The 27712-nt window shown below is 45.4% G+C and overlaps 1 protein-coding gene across 1 annotated transcript in view; it reads left to right on the plus strand.

Annotated features, from left to right (window-relative positions):
* Nucleotides 1-27712, plus strand: part of USH2A (usherin) — a 3586186-nt gene that overhangs the window by 2058346 nt on the left and 1500128 nt on the right. The window contains exons 39-40 of the mRNA XM_069233891.1: nucleotides 9835-9985; nucleotides 10153-10295. Of these exons, the coding sequence (XP_069089992.1) occupies nucleotides 9835-9985; nucleotides 10153-10295 (294 nt within the window). The remainder of the gene's footprint in view (nucleotides 1-9834; nucleotides 9986-10152; nucleotides 10296-27712) is intronic.

Genomic DNA, 27712 nt, shown 5'->3' on the forward strand with positions numbered 1-27712 from the left:
TCTGGGTATCGCCCTTCATCAGCTAGGCTAGCTTGAATCCAGTGGCGCAGTGAGCACAGGACCCACGTCTGGGCATACCCTTCCCACTTGGGGCAACAAATGCAAAAAGAACAGATGATGGGCGGAATCTGGGTTTAATCCATTGTTTTTTTGCTCACTACACCACCCCAGTTTGGACCCAGCCATATACAAATCAGTCTTGACCTTGTTCCTCATGGGAACAATCCAGCCTGAACTACCACGCCAGGTCCTCCCTGGACCGGAAACAAGCATCGTAGGACTGGTTTCAGGGTATCACCCTTCATCAGCTAGACTAGCTTGAATCCAGTGGTGCAGTGAGCATGGGACCTACATTTGGGCATACCCTTCCCACTTGGGGCTACAAATGGAGAATAGATGATGGACGAAATGCTGAACAATGCAAACATTCATCCCAGTCACAAAGATCTGGGTTTAATCCATCGTTATTTTGCTCACCACGCCACCCCAGTTTGGATCCAGCCATATGCAAATCAATCTTGACCCTGTTCTTCATAGGAACAGTCCAGCCTGAAATGTCAAGGCAAGTCCTCCCAGCACCAGAAACAAGCATCCTAGGACCGGTTTCAGGGTATCACCCTTCATCAGCTAGGCTAGCTTGAATCCAGTGGCACAGTGAGTATGGGACCCACGCCTGGGCATACCCTTTCCACTTAGCGCAACAAATGCAAAAAGAGCAGATGATGGACGGAATGCTGAACAATGCAAACATTCACCCCCAGTCACAAAAATCTGGGTTTAATCCATTGTTTTTTTGCTCACCACACCACCCCAGTTTGGACCCAGGCATTTGCAAATCAGTCTTGACCCTGTTCCTCATGGGAACAGTCCAGCCCGAACTGCCAAGCCAGGTCCTCCCTGGACCGGAAACAAGTATCCTAGGACCTGTTTCATGGTATCACTCTTCATCAACTAGGCTATCTTGAATCAAGTGGCATACGCTTCCCACTTGGGGCAACAAATGCAAAAAGAGAAGATGATGGACGGAATGCCCAGACGTGGATCCTGTGCTCACTATGCCACCAGATTAAAGCTAGTTTGCCTGACGACGGGTGATACTCTGAAACCGGCCCCAGGATGCTTGTTTCTGGTCCAGGGGAAGACCTGGCCTGGCAGTTCGGGCTGAACTATTCCCATGAGGAACAGGGTCACGACTGATTTGCATATGGCTGGGTCCAAACTGGAATGGAATGTTGAGCAAAAAAACTGATGGATTAAACCCAGATCTATGACGGGGGTGAATGTTTGATTTGATCTACATTCCATCCATCAACTGTTCTTTTTGCATTTGTCGCCCCAAGTGGGAAGGGTATGCCCAGACGTGGGTCCCGTGCTCACTATGCCACCAGACTCAAGCTAGCTTGCTTGAAGGTGGGTGGTATCTGGAAACCAGTCTCAGGACCTTTTTTTCTGGTCCAGGGAAGACCCAGCTTGGCAGTTTGGGCTGGGCTGTTCCCATGGGGAACACGGTCAAGACAGATTTGCATATGGCTGGATCCAAACTGGAATGGCTTGGTGAGCAAAAAAACTGATGGATTAAACCCAGATCTGTGAGTGGGGTGAATGTTTGATTTGGTCTATTTTCTATCCATCTACTGTTCTTTTTGCACTTTCTAAAAGTGGCATGTCTAAAATAGTAATATGAAATCCAACTTCACCAATAACCAGGATTTTGTATTCTGGCCATACTAAATATGATCTGGTTCCTCCTTTCTGATCAAAATCTACCACTCAAACAGTATATGAGGGTACCCCTAATGCTAATCTATGAAAGGAGCAGGCCTCACAGCAGTGGAAAACTGATTTAGGAGTTTTCTACTACTAGGACATATAAAACACACATGTACATGTCCTGCCTTTTACCTACATAGCACTCTGCCCTTTGGGTTACTTAGGGCCTACGTTAGGAGTGACCTATATGTAGAGAAATAGGATTTTAAGGTTTGTCAAGTACTTTTAAATGCTGAGTCAAAGTGGCAGTGAAACTACACACACATGCCTTGCAATGCCAGGCCTGAGACATGGTTAATGGGCTACATATGTGGGTGGCAAAACCAGTGCTGCAGGCCTACTAGTAGCATTCAATGAACAGGCCCTGGGCACATGTAGTGCGCTTTACTAGGGACTTACAAGAAATCAAATATGCCAATTGGGAATGAGCCAATGTTACCATGTTTAAGGGAGAGAGCATATGCACGTTAGCACTGATTAGCAGTGGTAAAGTGTGCAGAGTCCTAAAACCAGCAAAAACAGTGTCAGAAAAGTGGAGGGAGGCGGGCAAAAAGTGGGGGGATGACCACCCTAAGACTTTCTGGTCTAACCAAATACAATTCTAGTTTGCCATTTTGTTGATATCTCACCCTATCCTGAATTTGTTCCCTCGCTCTATATTTCCTGGTTTCATTTTAATGAGTTGCTGGGTATTGTCACATAGTTATAAACTGATTTTTTTGGAAGAGTATCATCATTAACGGGAACAGGAATAAAGTAAATCCTAATGGTAATGAAGCCAACGCTTGTGGTACCCTACATTGTACAGGAAAACATGCTACCTGGAAACGTGGTCTAACAGTCTGCTTGTGATATTGTAGGAAAAATGTTTTTCCATTTCAGTGTCATGTTTGTTTGTCTACTTCCTTTAGCTGGTTAGTCATTATAGCTGATGATGTTGGTGTTCACTGATCTCTAACTGATTTTCTTTTTCAAAAAGTGTTGTGATAGGTGGCTCATGACCTCTTTTGCTTTAAGGTACAGAATTCACATTGCTGGTAGAAGGCAGATAGGAATGCTGTGATAGGGGCTGCAGTGCAGTGTCAGTCATGGCCCCTGTACTTACAGTAATTTGCAATAAAGAAACCATCTAGTTGCTGACCCATTAATACTTATCTGGCAGCTGGTGTGAACATGCCCATTGTACAGGAATGGATTCGTAAATCCTTTGCTCTAGAAAGGGTGAAGCTGTTGGTAATCCATAACATTGCAATGAATAAAGCTTGTGTGTAAATCAAAACCAATATTGTTTTCTTGAGCCTTGAAACATATAGATGCAGTATTTAATGCCAGATTAATATCAGCACAGTGTAATACCAGTGCGCAAATCTCTTCATACATAACAAGTAAAATATTTAATTGGTAACGTCAAGCCATCTCAAAAAGTATCACTTTAATTGCCTTGGGGCATGAGTCAATCTTTTTTTGGTGTTATGGTTGGTGTGGAGCTTCCTCAATATTGGAATTTCCACAACAGCCTACCGTATTACTGACTCAGGGAGACAAAGGTTGTTGTAAAACTAAATAGAAAACGGTCATACAACTTGGAGGCAAAGTCATTACTTCTGAAATCCTGGCAAGAAAAATCAGCCATATTGGCAGACAAACGTAGGTCTGTGCATGGAACAGCCAGCTCACAAACGGAACTATAGACATGAGCTCACTTATCAAGGATCTTCCTTACATCAAAAATTGGCATTTCCCCCAATTTAGTCTGCTGGATCCGTTAGGAAGAACACACATTAAAAATGAAAATAAGGGAGCAACATAGAGAGGATTATGTCAGACTGTCACTTGGAATATGGAGAGTTCTACAGCATAACCAACTCCAAGAAAGTATAAGTTATTAAATGTACCTAAAGAGTGTGCATGCCACCAGTTACTGCGTATGAGAAGAGAAGTGGGAAGTGGAAAAGTCTGCCACCACAATGGTTGGGAAACGTTGTTTTAAATAAAATCATTGCATTTTCTTCAAAGGTTTTAATTTATGAAGGTTTTTTTTTTTAATGAGACGCAGTTTAAGGAAACCATTGCAGCAGCAGGAAAGTGTTCCCACTCCCAAAAAAGCCAGGATGCAGATTTCAGCTGCTTGGTGGGAAGCTCACTCAGAGCCGTCTCCCCCACACAGAGTCCTTGTTGTACTCTCCCGTACTCCTACATGTGGGCCTGTTTCACAAAAGGTAAACTTACACTTTCTTGTAAGTTTACAATTGTTTGCTATTCACAAAGGTATTTACCAGTACTATCTTTATGAGTGTGGAGTCTCCCCATATAAAAAAGACCTGTGTGTGGAGGCTTTACACTCTTAAAGATGCTACCCATAAATCCCTTTGTTAGTAACAGACAACTGTAAACTTACACAAAAGTGTAAATGCACCTTCCTGAATCAGGCCTGTTGTCTCCTGCCACAACAATCATTCTTACACAACAGTGTACATTTTCCTTTGTGAATCAGGCCTATTGTCTCCTGCCACAACGACCACCATCTCGCCACAAAGGTCCCCATAAGCCAGCTCCCTGTCACTCCAGAGCTCCAACCCCCCCTACCTAAGATCCCACCCACCAGTATCGCCAACCAACCTTTAGGTCCATGGCTGGTTTCCAGATGCAGGATGCGATCCTCTTCTTGGTAGGGCTTTGCGTAGCTACAACAAAGTCCAACTGTTTAGGCCTCAGCAGGAAAACTCAATTGGTGAAGTTGAGCAAAGTCATAAAACTTCAGCACCTTCGTGGAAGCAAGGTTTCCCAACTTGTCTAACATTTCAGTGAAGGTTTTGTCTGCCCCTACTTAGAGCACTGAAAATTATGAACTATTGATGGGTCTAACACAGGCAAAAGACAGATGAATTGTTTCTAGAGTTTAGGATACTTGTTTGAGGCAGAACAGGTGGCTGCTCAGTGATTTTTCTGAACTTCCTCTGGTCAAGTTAAATTTTGAGGGTTAATGTAAAGAGGGCAAACAATGAGGAACCAAAAAAATTAGGAATGCTCCCTAAAAAGCTAGGTACTTCAGCTGGCTGAAAGTATAAGGACGAAAGAAAAAAGAGCTGTGTAGCAGGACACATGGACCTCATCCAGTTCCAGTAAGGTGGCTGAATTGCAGGAAGAGGTCTAATTGTATAAAAACTGGCAATGTATGTACGTTTTTTTTGTATATCACAAACTTTGCCAAAGGCAGCTTCACTCCAAGCAAGTTCTGTTGGTTTGGGTGTAGCTGCTGCCCTTGTGCAGTGCTTAGAGCGCGAGGTATATTAGAGACAAGAGAAAAACTTCCCCCCATCATCCACCATATCTTGATGAGCAACTAAAAATACAATCACAGGACTGAATGTGAGAAAAGACATTGGCCCTCATGATGAGTTTGGTGGGCGGCAGAGGCCGCCTGCCAAACTCGTACCGTCACCTGATCGCCAGTGCGGCCAGAAAACCGCTGGCCCTATTTATTACGAGTTCACTGCAGGGCCTTAACATTGACGCCGGCTCATAATACACCCCCATTCCGCCAGCCTTTCTATGGCAGTCCAACTGCAGTGTCACCCTGGCCGATTACAACCGCTGAGACCGACAGGCTGTCAACTGGTGGCAACCTGGCAGTGTCGCGGTCGGACTTTGGCAACTCTGCCACGTCATAATGAGGCAGCTAGACCACCATGAGAGCGGCAGTCCGACTGCCACCGCGATTATTGAGGACCATAGTCTGATAGAACAAACCAAAAGTCAGTATTGGTCATTATTGGTGAAATATTCAGTAAATGTAATAAAATAAAGAACATGCTGTTAATATTATATTGCATTATAATTTTAGTTTAATTAAGTCCGAACCTGGCTGATTTCAAAGTCCGACTATTACAATTAATTATAATCGAGAGTTGAGGTTTTCGCGTTTTAAAATGTTAAATATGTTCTTGTATACGGACCAGAAACGCTACCAGGCAGATTAAACCTGAGGGCCACTGTGTTGCAGAATATTGCACATTTTGCAGTGTTATTATAGAGGAAGACATTGAAATGCAATGTGTTCCCTGATCTTGGCAATATGTTATCATGCACACAAAGATTACAAAACGCCGATGTTTTTGCTGGTGAACACGTTGATTCACTAGGATGGAAGTAAAGCGTATGCCCCTGAGGGAAACAGTAAAACATGAAGTAAGCTGTCTGAGCAGCATTGCTTCCTGCAGACAATATATCAACGTGATCGCTACATGACTTTTCCTACCGAGAACCTTATAGGGGAATAACTGTAAACAGCGTGTCAGCTCCACCGGTGTTTTATCACGGATACTAAAGAGCCTCCGAGGAAAATAATGCGAAATATTGATAAAAACATTAAAAATCCTAACAGTTTTGAGTATGCCGATATAACTATAAATCACGTAAATAAAATGTCGGTCGTGAAATTTAGATAACGTTGTGGAACTACCTTTTCCCTCCTATTATGTCTCTGAAACTTTCAGAGGAGGAGTAAATCCTATTGTACTTTTTATTAGGAAAATAAACACACAAGCATCGTAGGTGTTGAATGAAAATGACCACATAGAATAGATATTAATGCGTGTTTTGCAAAGCTCTTGCTGTACTCTGAGTTTTGATATGTCAAGGTGCTGTAAATAAGAAGTAATAATGTATAATATCACCCAAATGGGTGGAACTCATATTTATCTACTCCAAGGGGCCCACAGGTTACACAGGGATCTGCTGATTACACATAAAGCACTATTAATCTTATCAGATATTGATTGTTAAGTGTCATTGCCCTCCGTGATATGGTACCATGGGAACATCATTAATAGAAGCTATGAGTCCTCTGCTTCTCATCTTTCGCCTCATTTCCCCCATTTTCTGCCTCAACTCTCCCCACATTTCCCGTAATTATTTTTCTTCCCTTTCCTCTGTTCCTACTCTTCTCTTGCTCTCTCTATTTCTCCTATCTCCCTCCTCTTTATCACCCCTATATTCCATTTCACCTCTATGGCTCTTTTCACCCACACTAGTTTCACATTCTTTCCTCATGATAAATGAGCCTATCAAGGAACCCTTAGGGCCGAATCACATAAAGTGCGCTCTGAAAGTGCTACTTTAAGTAGGTGTCTACTACTGGTGTACAGCTGGCTGGTGTCTCACATAGGTGAAAAGCTAATTCAACATACATTAAAATGACTAATAACTGCTGCCCAAGCCTTTCTTATAGCTTTTGGGGCCAAGAATAGTCTGAAATGTCACACTTATAGGAGTGGCAAGGACAATGGGTGGTAAAACCTGCAGTGGCCTCCTGGCGAGGGCCCTGGCGCTTATATTGTGACAAATGAAGCACTGCTTATACAATGGTAAATGATTGTCACTGAAATTTTAAAAGAATATGCTGCTTTTAGCTGGAAATGTAGCAGCATTTGTTGAGGCGTTGAAAGTAACTACAGAACACAAAACAATAACACAAAGTGAAATAGCAACAGAACAAAAGCATAGCAGCACAGCAGCAAAAGTACACAGTGCGGTAAAGCTTCACAAAAGTAAAAAAACACAAACAATAACAAATCATCCCAACAAATTACAACACAGTAATGCAAAATAGCACACCACCACAACAATACAGGAATACAGCTCTTAAAACACAAAATAAAAAACATAAAAACCATGCATTGCAATGACACAAACCAAAATAACACAGCAACACAGCTAAACAATGGCATAACAGCACATAGCAACAAAGCAACTACATCAAGGTGATAAACAACATCAGACTAGCACATTTTACAATTACAGAACAATATTTCACAAACCAGCACAACAAAAAAGAACAAATGCATAATGCAGCACAATACTGTATGTTTAATTTATGTTTTGAGTTTCCGTTGGGAAATACACAACAGGTATAATTTAGGATGATATGAAAAGTATTTATGGAGTCCCAAAATCGTAATAAAGTCAAAATGCCAAACAGCAAAAATCCCAAACTGAACAAAAAAATAAAGTTAAATAAACAAAATGATCCCAAAATGACAAAAATCAAAGAGAGAGATGAATTGTTAGAGCTTTGAGTAGAAACAGCATCAAAAAGATGCATACACTAATGATACTCTGTTGACGGTAGACCAGGACCTAGCCACAATGTCAGGCTGACCGCAATGGGGGGTGGATCAGATACACCAATCAGGCTCATCCTGCATAAAGATTTCACCTTCGAAGTCCTTTAAAACAAAATAGACTACAGGAGTACACTTCATCCCCCAGGATCTCAGGGTGGCACATAGAAACTGATGGGGCGTGAAATAGAGGTCCAGTCCAGATCCATTTGTCACTGATTAGCTGGGTAATTTCAGAAAAATGCCTCTTGCAGCTAGTTATCTCTCTGTATCAGCGTAGGCAGTCAGCTTCTTTATCCTGGGTACAAGAGAGACCATGTGCAGTCCTCTCAGTTAACAAACAGCAGATCCAGTTCTCATTTGATCTTCTGCTGGGCCAGAAAGTGTTCTGAAATGGATGCCTGGAGGAGCGACATTTATGCCTGGTATTAAGTAGTGTGTGGTGGTGAGTCCTGGCCGCTCCACACTCAATGAGGAAAAATGAGGTAAAAGTTCCCTGGCCCTGACCTACCTACCGTTGCAGTAGTTCCTGTCTACCTTCCTGCAAACTGGCCAAAATTTAGTTTGTCAAGGCTAATACAAGATGGCAAACATCTTCACCCACACTCAAACTGGGCTCAGAGAATGAGGATGTGTGGTGGATATACTATAGTAATTCTAGTGTCTGTTTGCTTTTCCACTTTTCTCTGTCTTGCCCTGAGTCAAAATCTTGATGCTAAACCATAGGTCCTGGTCAACAAAAATGAGGGCCTTTGCCCAATCTGAGCAGCCACCTGCACAAGTGAAGCACTACTTAAGAATCTGGAATTTGCAAAATGCAGTAATGTGGGCAAGCAATGTCAGGAAAATAAATGATAGCTTACATTGGGTCACATAACCAGTGCTTTGTTTGATCCAACAGTTTCATGTGGGGCCCACCGGCACTCATTTTTGGGGACTGTACTTACTTTTTCTCAAGCCTCTGTGATCCGGAACGAGGGATGAATAAAAAAAAACCTGCAGTGGTGGGAAAAAGAGGCAAGGAGTGTCTGATGGTGAATTAAAGACTACACAGCTTTGATACTTGGTGTCCTGATCTTCAATTGAGCTGAACACAGACTTCTGAGAAAAACTTTGGACATCAGCACCTATCGTTTAACAAATTAAGCGCTGTAGGTTGTGAAACTGCAGGCAGGGCAGCACATGCAGCATAGTGTCATGCATAGCCAACTACCACCACCTGAGGGTGGTTGCTTGCACTGGAGCAGCTACATCTTCTTTTGTAGACAAACTGGGCAGTAACCTGGACATATTTTATTTAAAATTTACCTTTAGACAGGGTCATCCTGAGATAGTATATAGGCCTGAGCACCAAAATAAAAGTAGCCTTCATTAGCGAATCAGATAGCATAAAAAATGGTCCATATTTGCACAATAGGGCAGCTTATGCTGTATAGTTCTTGTCTAAGGTTTGGGAGAGTGCATGCATTTGTGCTTGCTGTAGGCACTATTTGTGGTAATATTAAGATCATCAGTGAAAACAGGCCCAACAGACCATAAAGTAGTCCAACAAACAGCCAAAAACAGGCCCACACACTGACTTACAAGACCAGCCCTTCTGGCACTGCCAGGTTGCTTCCTAGGCCAGTTCGACCTTGCAAAAAATACACGCTCAACATGCTGTGAAAATGTGCATCCGCAAACTTGTTCTTAACAAAAAGGACATTGTTCTGTAATGGGTGAAGAGCAAGCTAATGTTTTACATCTGAAATCGTCTTGCAGCATTACGGGGGCGAGCCGCGGTGAGGTAGTTCAGCGGTGACAATGTGGAATGAAATGGTCCATGCAAGAATTGCTTTTAATCTGGGGGAACAGTTTGTCCAGTATATGGAGCATTTCAGTGCACTCCGGCATATGTTCCGCACAGTTTTCCATGCTCTAATTCGTCCATGTTTTCCTACAGCTCCAGATGGCGTGCTGCCTCCCAGGCTTTCATCTGCCACTTCAACCAGTCTTGAGGTTGCCTGGTCTCCACCAGCTCGCAATAACGCCCCCGGCTTACCCAGCTACCGGCTCCAGATGAGACCCAGACCCTCGCCCAGCGACATTCTAGAGTATGGAACTTCTCGTCTACCTAATGCAGTGTAAATTCAACAGAAGACGTTGATTTTGCGGTGTTTAGTGTAACAATGCAGTTATTTGTATAAATGGAATGCATGTTAAATGTTCTAAAGAGTAACACGCGTCTGTCTCACAAGATGGTGCTTCTCTTGTACCGCAGGCTGCTCCCCTATCCGTCTGCTTCCCTACGTCACAAAGCCACAGGTCTTCAGCCGTACTCGGAATACGAGCTCAGGGTCATTGCCTCGAATGTGCAAGGGAGAACCTACAGTGACTGGGTCACTGTAAGCACAGACGAAGACGGTATGTGGGTTGTCTATTTATTTAAATAAGGAATGCATTTGCTTTTTTAAAAATGCTTACTTGCTCATGCAATATAATCAGTTACAAGTTAGTTGGAAATAAACCACAACATGTTAATATTTGTGCGCACATCGTAATATGCAACATATAAATGTAAAATGCACAGTTCTTAAACTTTGACAGAAATACATGAAGAAAACAACCATCGACATATAATTTGTTACAAAATGAGACCCATTCATTATTATCAAGCAGATATAAAGTGATAAGGATTTCAGAAGCTTGAGGAAAGTCAACTGGATTGTTGGGTTTTCATGTGGAGGTGAAATTGGTTCCAACGCTTAGCTCCCCAGAACGAGAAAGAGGGCCACATTGGCACACTGGCTTGTGGATTTATTGCTTCTCCAGCAATTTGGCAGCGGAAGAACGCAGAGATCTCATGGACAGGTAACGGCAAAAGATTGCCTTAGAAAAGTCACGCTTAAAGGTATTTGCTGGTCTGTAAAGGACACAACGTTTTCGAACATTGTATTTTGACGATTGGAGACCAATGCATCTTGTCCATGTTTTTGTAGATAGACCATCTCCTAGAGAAAACAACGAAAAGGAACGTATCACGGTTTTGAATAATTTGTAAACTATTCAGAGGGTACCTATGTATACCTAGGTAGAAAGCATGTCTGTAGTCTAGACAGCAACCAGGAAGAGCCAGGAGCACTGTGCACCTGCAAGGGTGTGGGATTAGGGGTAAGTGTTTCTTGAGTATTGTGAGTTAATGGAAGCAGATCTCAGAAACCTTATTAATCTGGGGTAAATAAAAAGGGATTGTTCAAAGATGATGTGGAACCATAGAAGAAGGGCTCAGAGGGCCACCAGCTTTCAGTCAATATTGAAATGCTCCTCCAATAAGTAAAATCCTTGCACGCCTGCAGTTAAGCTTGCAAACATTTTATTCACCCAGCGTGTAGCTTCATGAAGGCAAGGCTGGAAGCTAGCTCTGGTGGAATCACAGTTAAAGTCAAGAGGTATGGTAATTTGTTTGTCATCTGCACCAGTCAGTAGAAAAATCCCTCAATAGTGAATAGGAGAAGCTAAAAGAGTGACATACATGTCGGAGCGAAGAGTTGAGCCCAAGTTCTTCAACATTAGTAGATAAAATGGAGACATTGGATGGAATGGAGGATGAAATTGGGGTAAAATGAATTGGTACTGGACAGATAGAAAAGATGTGAACCAATTAAGAGCCTTTTCTTTTACACCAAGGGTGCAACACCGTTTTATAGACCATGTGACATTTAAACTCATTCTGAAAGGAGGTGCAATGACCAGGTGACTGAAGGGAGATCTTTATTGAAAACACCTCAGCCACTGATCAGGTAACAGCCTCTCTCAGCTAAACAGCCTTCATCCACTACAACAGACTTTGGGTTCCAGAACCTTGAGGTTGGATGATTCCATTGTACAGGCAGTTGGGAAAAGGTATAGGTGCTGAAGATACCACACATCTTCCTTTCTAAAAATGAAGTTAAAGAAATGAAAACTTTACAACAATGAAATCATAATAGTTGTAAAGGAAACAGTATTTTGAAATTATTACATCAAAAATGAAATCTGCAATAAATATATAGCTAATTTGGGAACATAGGGCCTGATTTAGATCTCAGGAATGGAATACTCCCTTACAAACGTGATGGATATCACATCCTCCGTATTACAATCTTCATACAATATAAAGTGTTCCTCATACTAATATGGTGGACAAGATATGCATCATGTTTGTGATGGAGTATTCCCCTCCACCAAGATCTGTATCAGGCCCACCATAGTGTTTGAGGAACCTTGGAGGACAAGAAGGTCAACTACTTGCTCAATGTATTCCAACTCCAGACTTAAAAACACCTATTTCATTCTTCCTATGGACTACGTCCCTTCCAACATCACCCATCTCGCTTTCAGATTATTCAACATTACAAACACCAGGTTCTGTACTGTCCACACTCATTCCAGCATATCTGGCAACTCTTCCTGAATTTCATATACTCCCATCCCTCGTTTCTAGAGCATTATGGAAAAGTTTCACAACTTTCATGGGAGTGGTACATTTTGACCACAACCAACCAGCTACCACAATTCTTCTCTGACCATCCAGAAAGGCCTCACTTGTTCCCAGTCTTCATCCTTTGATCTCCAACCCTAAGAAAGTATTATCCTTACCTTTTCCAATAATTGGTCATTTTCCATCTCTACTTTCCATTCTTGTTTAGAAATAGCACCCTGTGCTGTTGCACACACATCTCCTGTCGGCCGTTCTTCCCCTTCTCTCATTTCTGATTCGCTTTCATCCACTGAATCATTCACCAGTCTGGACAGGCAATTTACTGCAATGTTTTTGACCTCAGGTATATATTGAACATCAAACGTAAATTCTTGTAAGTTAATGACCCAGCACCTGATTCTGCATGACACTGCTACTGAACCCTTTTTCATAAATATTTCTCTTAAGGGTATGTGATCCGTGCATACCTTAAAATTGAAATTGTTGCCCTATATAAATCCCTTGAACTTGTTCAAAGACCAAAAGACAGCTAAGGCCTTTTTCTCCGTGCCTTCCACTAAATGGAGTAAAGCTGAATTGATGGTAATCTTACAAATATTGGCATAAGTAACATAATCTCTTATTTGTTGCATTACCACAAATATTCCCTGAAACTCCAAATGACTGGAAATGTATTTCAGGTAAATGATACATCCAATAAATGATCTTTTATTAGCATGTCCAGCAATAATAGAATTAAAAATGGAAGTTAGGAGGAACATGGTGGTCGGTCTGCGATGGAGCTCGGCTACACATGCAGGCCATCTGGTTAACACCGCCATTCCCCGGGGGCTTTGAGCCGGGTCAAGTACAGGCAGTCGGCATCCAAGTGCGGATCGCCCATGGGGCCCAAATCGGTCGGCAGTCGATCAAAGGGGCCATGACGTTCCCTACGACGGCCGTGGACATGGAGAGGGGCCACGCAGCAGTTGGTGAGGATGCAAAGTGGTGGGCTGGCAAAGCCTTGCAAAAGTATCAGCTGGGGCCTTCACTGCAGCCTGGGGCTACTAAGGTGGGCAAATAAAGAATTCCTTCTGGAGCTGGCATAAGCCTGCCTTCTGAAGGTTCTCTTCCCACCATCCCCCTTCCACAGTTACTATAATTCTTGTGCTTGGTCTCTGGTGGGGGGGCACTTCCCCAAAAAATAAGACAAAGTGCATAAAAAAGAGGTGGGGTGAATAGTAAATCCCAGATGATTTGGAGAGTGATACAGGGTGCCCCCTGTGGCCTGATCTCTGCTGGTGGTCGTTTTGGGGACCCAGAGGATCCCTCTTGGATACGCTGAAGGAAGCTGGCATCTGCTTAGCGTTGCATAACTCACAAAGTTCTCACTGGTGTACTGGGTCCTGCTAGAGGTACTCAGAAGTCCATGACTGACAGACCTTGTGACAAACTGACATAGGTCAATGGTGGTCTAAGGGAAAGTACACAGCCACAGGGGGTCCTAGTGCTGATTGAGGATCCCTCTCAGTGAAAAGCTAAGAAAGAGACAGCGGGTTGATTACAACTACGTTTTGATAGGATATGCCTGGTGCTGCCCAGCAGAAGACAGATGAATATGCCAAACAATCTGCCCCTGCAGAAGAGGCCGGGGCAAAGGGAGGAGAGGCGCAGCTTTGGAGGAGGAAAGTGCCCAGACAGCAACCATACTGCTAGCTATTCAAGGCCTCAATGTCACCATGAGAAAAAGATGGGGGAATTGAAAGTAGACTGGACACTGATCTATCAAGATTTCCTTAATATAACCCACAGAGTCACAGAAGTGGAAAATCAGCTCCTGCAAAACGAAGACACTATCAAGACTCATGGAGAGCGCTTGACCATGTTGCACTGGATGGTGACTCAACTAGAGGCTAGGGCTGAAGATGTGGGAGGGAGGTCGAGGCAGAACAACTTTAGAGTTGAGGGCAACCCTAAAGGAGCGGAGGGGGCTTTACCTGCCAAGTTCATGTGTGACTGGCTGGCGAGCTGGGCCCCCAAAGAAGAGGTATCAGTGTTTTTCATCATTGAGGATGCTCACGCAGCCCCGACTGCAAAGCCACTGGTGGTTGCCCCGCCTAGACCATTCATCATGAGGGTGCTTAATTATGCTGATAGAGAAGCGATACTAAGAGCAGCATGGACCGTGTGAAGTACTCATCTACCCCAATGCTTATCTTCCCAGATTATACTTTGAAAGTGCAACAACAATAACCCTCTTTACAAGAAGCCAAAACCAAGCTCAAGGCCAAGGGCCTCACATACATGTTTATATTTCTGGCCAACCTAAAGATAATTTTTCAGGATAAATCCTATTTTTTCAAGTGGCTGGAGGAGGGGCACAGAAGGAATGGCACACAGCCTTGTGCAGGAGGTCAAGTTGCAGACAGAAAAGGGCTCAATCGAAGGAGAGCGGGCCTTACAGCAAAATGAAAGACATGGCCATGTCTCTTGCTGGTGCTGGCTCCCTTCTCCTGACTGATAGACTGAGCAATCTATAGGCGATATTGTTTCATCTGCAGGGGGTGTTCGAAGCCAAAGAAGAATAGTTGCCATGTTTTCCTTCACATTGGGGTGGGTTTTGGTTAGCGAGGGGGTATAGGTGCAGGGGGTGATGTTTATCACAAGATAACCTTGTTGGCTAGGCCCGTAGATGCACCTTCATGGCTGATGGGGGTTGGGGGGGTTGTTTTCCTTTTTTCACACTTATGAGGGGGTCCACTGTGGACACACTGCATGTATGCATAGGTGGTGGGCATATTATTCTGACATCTCATATTTATGGCTGCCTTACCCGCTTAGAAGCTGAAGGCATTGCCTCCATAAGTCCAGTGTATCTTAGAATGGTGTTGTGGAATGTGAATGGAATATTGGACAAGCTCAAGAGAGGGGCAGTCCTTAGGGCAGCTAGGAGGATGGAGGAGGAGATAGTCCTAATCCTGGAAACCCATCTACTGGGTAATAGATGCCCTTTTCTGGTTAGAAACAAAGTTCCTCAAATCTATCATGCGGGCTTCCACAGGGGCTCCAGGGGTACGGCTATTTTGATCAGGAAGCATACCCCCTTGACAATCTCCAAGGTGTGGCAAGAAAGGTGCGGTCGCTATGTGGCAACCTCCTTGTCCTTGATATGTGTCTATGCCCTGCCTCCACTTACAATACGCTTTCTGTCTACATTGGGAGACTTGGTGAGGGAGTTGCCGGAGGCCCTGTGGATTTTGGGGGGAGACCTTAATGGGGTATGTGATGTGAGCCTGGACCGCTCTACAATCAGGGCAGGTGGGGAAGGAGTACCCACAGCATTGGCGGCTTTTGTGCGCAACCTTGACCTGGTAGATATGTGGAAGGCACGCCACCCAACAGAACAAGGATATACCTTTTGCTCCGGGGCCCACCAGTCTCTTGCCAGTTGGGAATACTTTTTCATGCCTGATCAGGAGTGTCACAGGGTGTTGGAGATAAGACATCTCTCACCAGGCTTGTCTGACCACTCCCCGGTGGAGATGGTTTTGGCCTGGCAAACAAAGGGAATGTGGGCAAGTTGGAGGCTGGACATATGGTATCTTTGACGAGATGATTTCAGAGACATGTGTCAATACCAGACTAAGCAGTTTTTCACTGAAAAACGGGGCTCAGTGACCTCGATAGGAGTATTGAGGGAGGCCCAGAAAGCCATATTGCAGGGACATATATTTAGTTACTTCAAAGGCCAGAAAGAAGAGGATAGACAGAAAGTCAACAACCTGGAGGAGCATATCTTAGATCTTGAAAGCCATTTTGCTGGCACAGGGCATGAGGACTTCTAAGGGACCCACTGCATACACAGACCCTCCTCCGGCAGGAGCTGACACAAGAGGCTTGAGAGATGTGGACAGCCACTCACAGCAGAATTTATCAGTGGCCTTAACGCCAGTCGATTTTCAGACGGCCTTCAACTCTGTGGGTTGGGCCTATATGTTTGCTCTTCCTACCTGACTGGGCTGTGGCCCTAAATTCATTAACTATGTTTGTCTTTGCACACCAATCTCTGAGTCAGGATTCGTGTGGGGTGGTCTGAGACTGGTTTCCAGTGATGAGAGGTGAGCCTTGTCCTCCTTATTATTTGCAGTGGTAATTGAACCACTGGCAGCTTGGGTACGGATAGACGCACTGTATAGAGGCTTTCAGTGGGGTGATGCATTGAGCGACCAGATCTCCTTGTACACAGATGATGTACTTCTGTATTTGGGGGATCTGGCTTTATAAGGGCCTATAGCGCTGCAGATGCTAGATGTATTTAGCACCTACCCAGGCCTACGCATTAACCCCCGGTAATTGGTGGTCTGCCCTATAGCCTTTTGCCTGGCTGATATGCCATGTGCGTCGGGGATATCAATCCAATCCTCAGGGTTCCGGTATTTCAGAGTCTTCGTTACTGGGAATACAAAGTGTTCATTTGATGGTAACCTTGTACCATAGATGGAGTGGCAATAGGGGTATGTTAAGTTTTGGAATACACTTTCATTGTCCTTGTTGAATGCTCATCCATCTTTGAGATGATTGCGATGCCACGTCTCTTCTATCATTTGCAAAATCACTCTTTCTCAATTGCCCGTTCCTTCTTTGTGAAAGTTAACACACTACTGTGGATGCTACTCTGGGGGGATAACACGCATCTCAGTAGAAAAGTGTTGCAGACCGGTGTTTGAGGAAGGAGTGGCCATGCTAGATGTTTGCTTGCATTATTGCACAGCTCACCTTCTTATTATTAACGATTGGTGGTTGGGGGGTTTGTGGACCCAGCTTACGCCCTTGATGGGAGGGCTTTGGGTATACAGGGTCTCCCACACTTGTTATACGGTAGTGATGTGCCAGGGTCTCTTCCACTGGCTACCAGGGTGGTGCTGGGTGTATGGGCGGCGGCTAACAAGGCTACCGGCTAGATTGGCAGGCTAACATTAGAGATGCCTCTGTGGCGAGGCACATTCTTTCTGCAGATTGTGGCCTTGTGAGACTTCCTGGTGTAGGACAATATTGGAATCTCAATTTGTAGGATGTTCTAGGCAATGGTGTGTTGAGATCCTTTCAGGAATTAGGGGAGGAATATGCTCTACACCACTTTCAGTTTTTCAGATACATGTAACTGGGGCGCACACTGCTGCCAGCGCTTCAGGCTACAGCTGCGATACCAGAGTGCTCATCATTATAAGCTAAGCTCCTCTTCATGAACATAAAAAAAATAAGCAATTGAAGACATATAAGATGTTGAGGAATGTACCAGACCCTATCGTGGAACTTTGCAGGCCAGGGGAACAGGAGATAGGAGCCCTTGATGATGATTGGAGAGAGGCCCAAGAGGCTCCCAGAGAGGCAGCCATAGCTTAACAGTTTAGACACATACATCTGAATCTGCTCCACTGAGTATACTACACCAGGGCTAGGCTCTGCCGCATGGGATTGATATTGAATGGAGGGTGCTTGAGGTGCAGAAGCTCCCTGGAGAACTTACCCTATCTGTTGCCCTGTGCTGTCCCCCTTCTGGTAAGGTGTTTTGGGGAGATTGGAGAGAGTGTAGGGCAGGGGCGGCTACTCCATTAGGGCGGAGGAGGCCCCCCTAGCAGCGGCAGGTGCAAAACCTTTAAAAGAAAAGGATAATAAACTTTCTTTTAAAATGGCGGGGCCACGGGGTGAAGAGCAGCGAGGGGGAGTGCTTTGCACTCCCCCTCATTGCGCATGCATGTTTGGCTCGCCGTCTTGGGCCAGTCAAACACATGTGCAGTAGGCTCTCTCAAGCCCGGCAACACAGTCTGCCAGGGAGCGCCCTGCTTAGAGCAGCATCAGGATTCACTGCAGGGCAGGCTGGGAGCCTGTGTCTGCAGCCTGGAAAGACTCGGGACACAGTAGCGGTGAGTGGTGGAGGAGGTAAGTGTTTTTAGGGTCGAGCCTGCGTCACATGCGCTTGCGCATGCATTTCGCTTGTGAGACGCTATAGGAATTAGAAAAGGGTTTGGAGCCCCGTTGACGTCATGTCAGTTGTCTTTCATTGGTTCGTGGGCTTGCCTGTTAAAATCTGCTTGCTTTCATTAGTAGAAGGCATGCGTACGTCATGACTTTTCCGGTGGTTAGCCCTCTTCGACCGCAGCGACCAAGTACTGGAAACATGCGAGGCTCACTGTTTCCTGTCAGGTTTGTGGACTACTTTTTATCTTTTGTTTTACAGTGCGATCTCGCTTGGCAGAAGTCGAACGCTTTGCATGACTTCGACCCTGTTACAGTTCACTCAAAATTAAACCTATTGGAAAAAGTGCCGTTAAAGTTAAAGTTAATTGCACGTTTGCCGATAGGTTTCATTACTGAGTGAACTGGAGAAGCGCGATCGTGTTGTTTTTTTCTTTCAAGGTGGAAAGAAAAATCCGGTTGGGAGTTTAAAACTGCTAATAGCTGTAACTCGGAGAAATGTGAGACCCTAGTGCATTGCAAATGCTTGTTCTTTTTCTTTTTATTTCTTTAATTTTTATTTAAACCCCCCCAAGCGAGCACCACCCCGCCCCTTCTCATTGTCGCAATCTGCGACTGGTGTAGGGCTTGAGAATCCAGAGAAATCCCAGATTGGTGCTACTTCACGTGACTGGGGCACTCCTATGGTTGGGCCTAATAGTAGTCTAGAGAGATATTGCATAGGCCTGGAAGAAGTTGGCTGCCCCATCAGTTGAGGTTTAGGCTAAAGGGATGGATTTTGCATGGGCATAGAACATCCCATATACAAGGCAAGATGCTGCCCTAAAATCACTACAAGATACTAAAGGGGTGGGCAGAAGCTGGGCACCTGGAACCCCGCTCAGACACTCCATGGTCTAACAAAGTTATAGGAAGTCGGCAAGGAAGGTAGGGGCTGGATCAGGGAGCAAGGAGGGTCAACGCAGGTATGGATTCCACAAATATTTTAGTCTTATCTACAAGATAAGTATTGTCAAAATGTCGCTGTCCAGTGTTGTTACGCTTTATGTCATATATTATGCTTGCAATGAGTGTTACTGATTCACCTCAGTTGGAAAATCAATAACAAGTTTGTAAAAAAATAAATAAAGGAAGTTAAAATCCTCCATGCAAAGGTTTGCCCTGCTCTAACAAAGGACCCGTTCAAACAAATACATACAATGTGAAGTGTCACAAGATAATACCACTTAAGAAATATGGCACTTTTATGGCTGGCACTATTTGACATTTGGGATGGCAACATAATAGCAATATGTACATGAAAAACTAATATGTGTTGTGTATGCCATCAGGCAACCAGGGGCATAGCTTGGTCAGTAAAATTCATTTCAAAGAGAGCTTTATGTGGCAATCATAAAAACCATAAAAACATACACAACGTACAATAAATACACATTGGAATAACCATACTAATAGTAAACTAAGTTCTAAGCTTTATTCTGTAAGCCATCATGCCCCAGGGGTGTAGCTTGGTCAGTAAGACTGGTGGGGGATGTGAGCTTCAGATTTCCCAACAATCATGCTGGCACATGGGGGGGGTCTATTAACCAGAGAGAGAAGGAGAGCGCCATATTTACAAAGATATGGCACTCTCCTCCCCTCTCCCTAGCATCAGCTCACAGTTACTTTAATGCAAGGGTGCTTGGTGAGTCTAGCATAGTTTTTTTTTTTTTTACTGGAAGGGAACCCTTTGCTTTGACTAACTTAATACTTTTTCCACTATGTATGTGTGCTGTACATTGCAGCAAACATGCAAAGCCGGAAATGAAAGGAGAAATAAAAGCATTTCTCCTTGATAGTGCCTGTTTGAAATGGGCATTATTTTTTGATGTAAAACTCTGTCTACGTTTTTTTGTAAATAGGAGTTTTCGTCAAAACCCATGAGTGGTTGCATGAGAACCCCCAATCAGCACAAATGGAACACCCGATGGGTAATAGATAATGCTAAACAGTTCTATGCTCTGCTTTGCATTACTTTCAGGTGGATTTCCAGTGCAAAAGTTTTGCGCTGGAAAGTAAAATGGGGAAAAAAAAAATTTCCACTGATTTGTGTCACTTTTGCAAACCCAGTACAAAATCTTAGTAATATTCAAATATGTTATACGACAAGAAGGGGGCATGTGAGAGACTTAAGGGGCAGTAGAGAGGGAGAGTAATAGAGATTGGTAGAAGTACTAAGTGAGAGAAAACACATTATTCTGTGAAAAAAACAACATTTATTTAATTCTCATTCCAGACAGAGAGCGGGAAGGTGTGTGTGTGTGTGTGTGTTTAGTATGTGTGTACAAATGTGTGGAAAAATTAGACCGACACCTCACCATACCCAACTGACAGCACCTGTACACAGCTATTTATCACAAAATAAATTTATCTGATAGAGACTTCTAGTTGCAGAGTCCTTACCTTGGAATTTTCCCCAGTCGGTCAACTTGCATCTGTCGTTGGTGTTGTGGTTGCCGTGATTATCTCACAGTCGTATATAAGCACCACCCAGGTGCACTGACGTCAGTTCTTTTCTTTACGTGCCACACGCAGATCCGGAGAAGAGCTATCCTAGTAATTTTTTGTCTAACTTTGACCTTTTTGCTGTCTTTTTTACTTCTTTGGTGCATTGAAGGATGTCTCGGAAGACTGGCTTCAAACCATGCAATGGCTGTCACCACATGATGTCGCTGGTGTTTGCGTTGCGGTTGCGGTGACCATGACCCGAAGTTGTGCTCCGTGTGCCGAGCCATGAACCCAAAGGCTTTGAGGGAGTGGTGCCTAAAGTTCATGGCGGCCTGGCGCTCGACTCCGCATTGCTCCCAGTCTCACTCAAGAGGAATGTCTCCAGACCTCTTGGGGAGTCATCTCCACTCCTCCTTATCCCTTTCAACATCTTCGGGCCATTCGGGTCACAAGAAAAGAAGTAGAAGAAGGTAAACGTTCTTCAACTTTACCCTGTCACTCACCTGATGTGCTGCGGGAAGAGCCTCTGTCAGTGGAGCCTACTTCCTGGTCTTCTCCGCTCCTCCCTGAGTGTTTGGGACCCGGAGCCACCCCTGCCCAGCTGAAATAATTTTATGAGGCCAGGTCACCTCATCTGTGGGGAGACCGATCCCCTGCGACGCCTTTGGCACCTGGTGATTTGGATGGGGGCCCTTTAGGTTCCGCGTCGGCAGCTCCAGCCTTGGCCTCTGAGGGCCCTTCTGGATCCGTTGTTGGATCCGTACTGATGTCGGTCGTGTGCCAACATGACCTTCTCTTACGTGAGGTAAGACGTTGATGCTCCCAAAGTCAGTTGGGCCCACAATTGACGTCAACACAATCCTCATCCCCAATGAACCAGAATGGCATTGATTAATGCCCCTTCCGACTTCGATAGGGCTACTCACCCCAGGTTGGATTCTGACCCTTTTTCTTATGGGTATGAAAATGGGGAAGGATTGAAGGGGTCGCTGGACCCTTTGGAATACCTGCTTGACTACCCTGGCATGGACTGGGAAGAGGAATTGGGTGAGGATAGTGGTCTGGATACTTCTCCAGACACTGACATGCTGTCTCCTCCTATCATGGCTACGGAAGAGGGAGCGTCTTACTCCATTGTGAACAGTAGGGAGGCTGAGGTCCTTGGCCTTCCCTCTGTAATGGTCAGGACTAACATCCTGACAGAGGTGCTTCAGCTTAGGGCTTCCACTTCAGAGCCTCTCCTTCCGTTCAATGAAGCCCTCACTGATGTCCTTCTGGGTACTTGTTCCAGAATCAGCACAGGGGATCCTGTTAAATGGACAATGGCCTGCCGCCATTGACCCACCCTGAAGGACCCTAAATTCCTATCCCAACACCATACACCTGAGAGCCTTGTCATCCAGAGTTCTTCCTCATCTGGCGCATTCCCATCATTTTCCTCGGATAGGGAATCAAAGAGACTGGATCAAATTGGGAAGAAGATTTTTTCTTCCTCCAGTCTGGCATTGCATTCCGTGAACACTGCATGCCTAATAGGGCCACTACACCAATTCCTTGTGGGACACAGTTGCACATGTGTTGCCGCGTATCCCAGAGGAGGCCTGGGCCATCATCTCTTAAGCAGTTGCTGATGGGAGGGATGAGACTAAGTTCACGATTTGTTGTGGGCTTGACATGACCGACTTACTGGGCTGATCGGTTGCATCGGCGATGGCCTTGAGGCCCTACGCCTGGTTGAGGACGTCTGGTTTTTAGGGGGATGTCCAACAAACTCTCATGGACAATGCCCTCCAATGTCACACATCACTTTGGAGACAAAGCGGACACACGCTCGAGAGGTTCAAGAAGTCCCAGGCTACTGTTCGTCCCTTGGCCTCTCGACTACCCCTCGCTCAACAGAGTCCACTTTTTGCCCCTTTTGTGATCACCTGCCAGCCACCGAGCCGTGCATGTTATACTGAGCCACTGCGTGGCCACAGACAAGGAATCTCACAAGCTTGTGGGACAAGGAACCACAGGTCTCCCCAGTCCAACCCTCCCCCGGCAGCATCTTCCAAACTCTCCTAGTCGTCCCAACATTTCAGACCAGTTGGGGGAAGGCTCTGCCATCACCTGCCCCACTGGGAATCCATCACAACGACAGGTGGGTTTTGCAAATAGTCTGAAGAGGTTACTCTCTCTCTTTCGAGACTACCTCTCCGGCCATGCCTCCATCTTACAGCCACTTACCGGAGGATCATCTGCTGAGGAATTCTTGGCTCTCTTGGCCAAGGGAGCCATAGAGAGGGTTCCTGTGCCAGAAATAGTTTGTGGTTCTTTTTCTTGCTACTGTCTGGTGTCCAAAAAGTACAAGGGCCTACATTCTTTCCTAGACCTTCGGGCCCTCAATCCCTTCCTCAAGAAGGAGAGGTTCAAAATGCTCACTCTGGCTCTGGACCTGTTTTGTTTTGACCCAGGAGACTGGATCGTAGCGTTGGACTTGCATATACCCATCTTGCCTGCCCACAGGTACTAATTGTGATTCGTGGTAGGTCACAAGCACTTTCAATTTACCATGCTCCCATTCAGCCTTACCAGCACCCCTTGGGTGTTCACGAAAGTAATGGCGGTGGTTGCAGCTCATTTGCGCAAGTTAGGGGTTTCAGTCTTCCCCTACCTTGACGACTGGCTGTTGAAGGCGAACACACCCCAAAACGTTGTCTCCCACCTTCAGACTACAGTGAGCTTTCTGCACTTGCTGGGGTTCACTATAAAGTGCCAAAGTCACACCTGACTCCCTCTCAGATGCTCCCTTTTATCGGAGCTGTTCTGAACACTGAGCAGTTTCAAGCCTGTCCTCCCAAAAAGCGAGTCCAGGATATTCAGGCTATGATTCCAATGTTTCAGCTTCTATCCTGGATTTCATCGAGAATGACTTTGAGGCTGCTGGGCCTCATGGCCTCCTGCATCCTGCTGGTGACACATGTGTGATGGCATATGCAGGCTCTGCAGTGGGACCTGTAGCTCCAGTGGGTGCAGCATGAAGGGAATCTCTCTGACATGGTCCAGATCTTGGAGGGAACTGCAAAAGACCTGCAGTGATGACTTTTGAATAACGATTGGGTTAGCAGCAGATCCCTCTCCTTTTCCCAACCAGATCTTACAGTATTGACAGATGTGTCACTCCTGGGATGGGGCAGCCACATGGGAGAGACGGAGATCAGAGGTTTCTGGTCTCTGGCGGAGTCCAGACTCTACATCATTCTTTTGGAGCTCCGGGTGATCAGGCTTGCGTTAAAAATGTCTTCCCTCTCTAAAAGGGAAAGTGGTACAGGTGTTCACAGACAACACTATCGCCATGTGCAACAAGGAGGGCAGAGTGGAGTCGTGGACTCTTTGCTCTACGCATCTGGACATGGCTGGAACATCAGGGCATAGTCCTGGTGGTTCAGCATCTGGTGGGCTCTCTAGACGCCATAGCAGATTAACTCAGCCGTCGATGCATAGTTGATCACAAATGGCTCTCCACCCGGAGGTGGCAGGAGGCCTCTTTCAGCAGTGGCCTTGTTAGATCTGTTCGCCTCCAGAGAAAACGTGCAATTTCAGCTGTTTTGCGTGTTGGGATTTCCAAGGCGGCACTCGCTCTGCAACACTTTTTGTCTTGAGTGGAACTCAGGCCTCCATTATGCAATACCTAGTCTGTCCACAGTTCTGAAGAAGATCAAGTAATCCTTGTGGCTCCAGACTGGGTACGAAGGACATGGTATCCAGAGCTACTGAGCATGGCTACGGATCCTCCCATCAGACTTCCCCTTCAGGAAGATCTTCTGTCACAGCAGCAGGGGACGAACCTGTCCAGTCTTCGCATTCATGCGTGGAGATTGAGTGGCAGCAGTTGACAGCTTTTGACCTTCAGCCCAAAGTCTGCAATGTTATTGTGGCAGTTGTCCCTCCACCAAAACAGTATATCCCTGTCGTTTGCATAAACATGTAGTATGGTGTACCAACAAGTCTGTTGATCCCCTTTCTGCACCTCTCTCTGAGGTTGTCTTGTTCAAAGTTTCTTTGGCCCAGCACGGATTTGCTTTGGGCACCCTTAAAGGTTACTTATCAGCCATCTAAGCCTTTCTTAGATTGCCAGACCAACATTCCTTATTTAAGTCTCCCATTGTTGGAAGGTTCTTCAACGGACTCACCCATTTGTTTCCTCTGACCCCGTTCATTATGCCCCAGTGGGACTTGAACCTGGTCCTAACTTACCTTATGTGTGCCCCTTTTGAGCCGATGCCCAATTCTCTCTTGCGGCTCCTAACAATCAAGACTGCTTGTCTTATTGCCATCACCTCTGCTCACGGGGTGAGTGAGCTTCAAGCTCTTTCTTGCAAGCCACCATTTTTCTATGTCCACCCTGACACCGTGGTGCTTTGTTCAAGGCCCTCCTCCCTTCCTAAGGTTGTTACGCCTTATGATGTAGGCCAGTACATCATTTTGCCTACTTTTTATGCACCTCCACATCCCTCTCATGACGAGGAGAGACCCCACCATCTGTATCCATTAAAAGCATTGGCATTCTACCTCACTCATACTAAAGATTTCCGGATGGACGATCAGCTCTTTGTTGGATATGTCGGTGCAAAGAAAGGGAAGGCAGTGCAGAAGCGTACCATCTCACGGTGGGTATTGCTCTGCATCAAAATGTGCTATGCTTTGGCAAAGAAGCAACCTCCTTAGGGCTTGCGTGCTCACTCCACCAGAGCAACTGCTGCTACTACAATGTTAGCATGCAGAGTTCTTGTCCTTGACATCTGCCAGGTAGCAACGTGGGCATCCCTGAACATGTTCACAAGACATTACTGACTGGACAGTCAAGTCCGCAGAGGCAGCTACTTTGGTTGTTTGGTCCTGCAGGAGTTTTTAGTAGGATCTTGGTTTGCAGTCCACCACCGAGGATGGTATTGCTTGGGTATCTATTTTAAGATAAGGAATCTGCAACTAGAAGTCACTATCAGACTAACAAGTTACTTACCTTAGGTAACGCTTTATCTGATAGAGACATATTCTAGTTGCAGATTCCTTACTGTCCCACCCATTCTCCCTGCCTACAAAGTGATTTCTAGGGATTGTGATTCCCCTTTCAGGGCTCTAGCTCTGGTCCCCCCAATTTCAGTGTTCTTCAGGGATCCACGCTACTTGCATGAAAAGTCATGAAAAGAAACTGACGTAAGTGCACCAGGGAGGCGCTTATGTACGATCGTTACGTCCTCACGTTGACCACATTGTCAACAATGGACGCGGATGCCACCTGACGGCACACAACGGTACTGCTTGAAAAATAATCTCCGGATTCAGTCTGATGCCTGGGGGAAATTCTAAGGTAAGGAATAAGCAACTAGAACATGTCTCTACCAGATAAATCATTAGGTAAGTAACTTGTTCATTAGGGGGTGTAACACGTCCCCCCAAAGCTACGTCCCTGCAGTCAACTTACACACCATCATTAAAAAAAGAGGAAAGAATTAAAAAAAGGGGGTCAAATGTAAGCAGCCCTGCTGCCACTGCAAGGCCCACTGCAAAAGTACCTGCTTCAGCCTATCCAAAAAATGCTGCCTGCAAGGAATTACCATCAGAGTGACTCAGTGTTGCAACTAGACTCATCATTACCCGGAAGGTAACTCCACTTAGTGGTCAAGCTTCAATCATTATGGTCTTGCTTTCTACCCAGATAGGAGAGCAGTACTGTCTTCTGTTAAAAACTTGTTTGACGCACAAACTGCCTGACCCTGATAAAAGACCAAACAAAAGTGAAGGCAGAGAGTGTAATCAGATACAAACACCAGCCAAAGTGTGCTGAGCCCCGCTGCCAAGAACACAAGTATCACCTCTGTGTAGTAGTCTGGATGCATCTTTCAAAAGTAAGTACCAGGGCCGAAAGAATGCCAACAAACACCGACAGCAAAAGTGTATGCACTTCAGAGTTAACCCTGATTTTGCTCTTTTATGTGCTGCAGAAGTGCATTGTTTTATTCTTCTTTTACACTGTGAAGGTATTAACCAAGAAAGTAAAGAACTGAAATGAATGCCTCTCTGTGTGTACTGAAAACAGGGTTTCAAGGAATGTTTGCATGCATTCAGCGCATTATAGCTCCCCCATGCCCTCAGATGCCACTCAGTCATTCATTTAACTCCTCCGCCGAGAGTTGTCAAGAAGTAACAACTATGAAGGTTGCTTTTGTTGAAAAGGCCTGCTGGGACTAGAGAAAGACCCTCGCCTCATCCCTCCCCACAGTTGACTTTAGAAAAAACATAGCTGTTTATGAATGATGTAGTTTAGCTGACCAGGGGTGGCTTGGGTCTGATGAGTTTGGTTAATTTGTGTTCTTTCTATAGCTCAGGCTCAGCCACATGGGGTATCAGGGTGTTCAAGTACTCATGACCTGGGGCCATATTGTACAAAGTGCCCCAGGGTGCAACAGGCATGTGCTCCTGCTTTGCGCTCCCCCCTGGCACTGTGGTATTACAGAAGAAGCAGATGCTTTTGCGCCCCTTTCTTTAATACAGATAGCAATGGCGCACATATAGCGCCCGCGCTATCACCAGAGATTGTCCCTTCATTCACATGGAGGCGTTGCCCCATGAAAATGAGGGAATCCCTTTGCCACTGCACCTGTGGCTTATCATAAATGTTGGTGCAGGGGCAGAGAAGTTGTCAGGAGGTGCACTGACAGTGCGCCCCCTGATGGCAGCCCTCTGGAAGAGGTAAAGAGGGTCCTGTGGACCCCCCAGACTTCCCTCTGCAGGCGGGTAAAGTCACTAACTGCACATGCCTGCACGGGGATCTCTAATCCCCTTTAAAAGTACAGTTGGGTGGACGCCTGCCAAGTGAAACACAGAGAGGCTGCTCCATTTTTCACTTGAATGCTCTGCTCCCAGGGCAGCTCAA

This window comes from Pleurodeles waltl, chromosome 5 (assembly GCF_031143425.1).
Source record: "Pleurodeles waltl isolate 20211129_DDA chromosome 5, aPleWal1.hap1.20221129, whole genome shotgun sequence".
NCBI lineage: Eukaryota > Metazoa > Chordata > Amphibia > Caudata > Salamandridae > Pleurodeles > Pleurodeles waltl.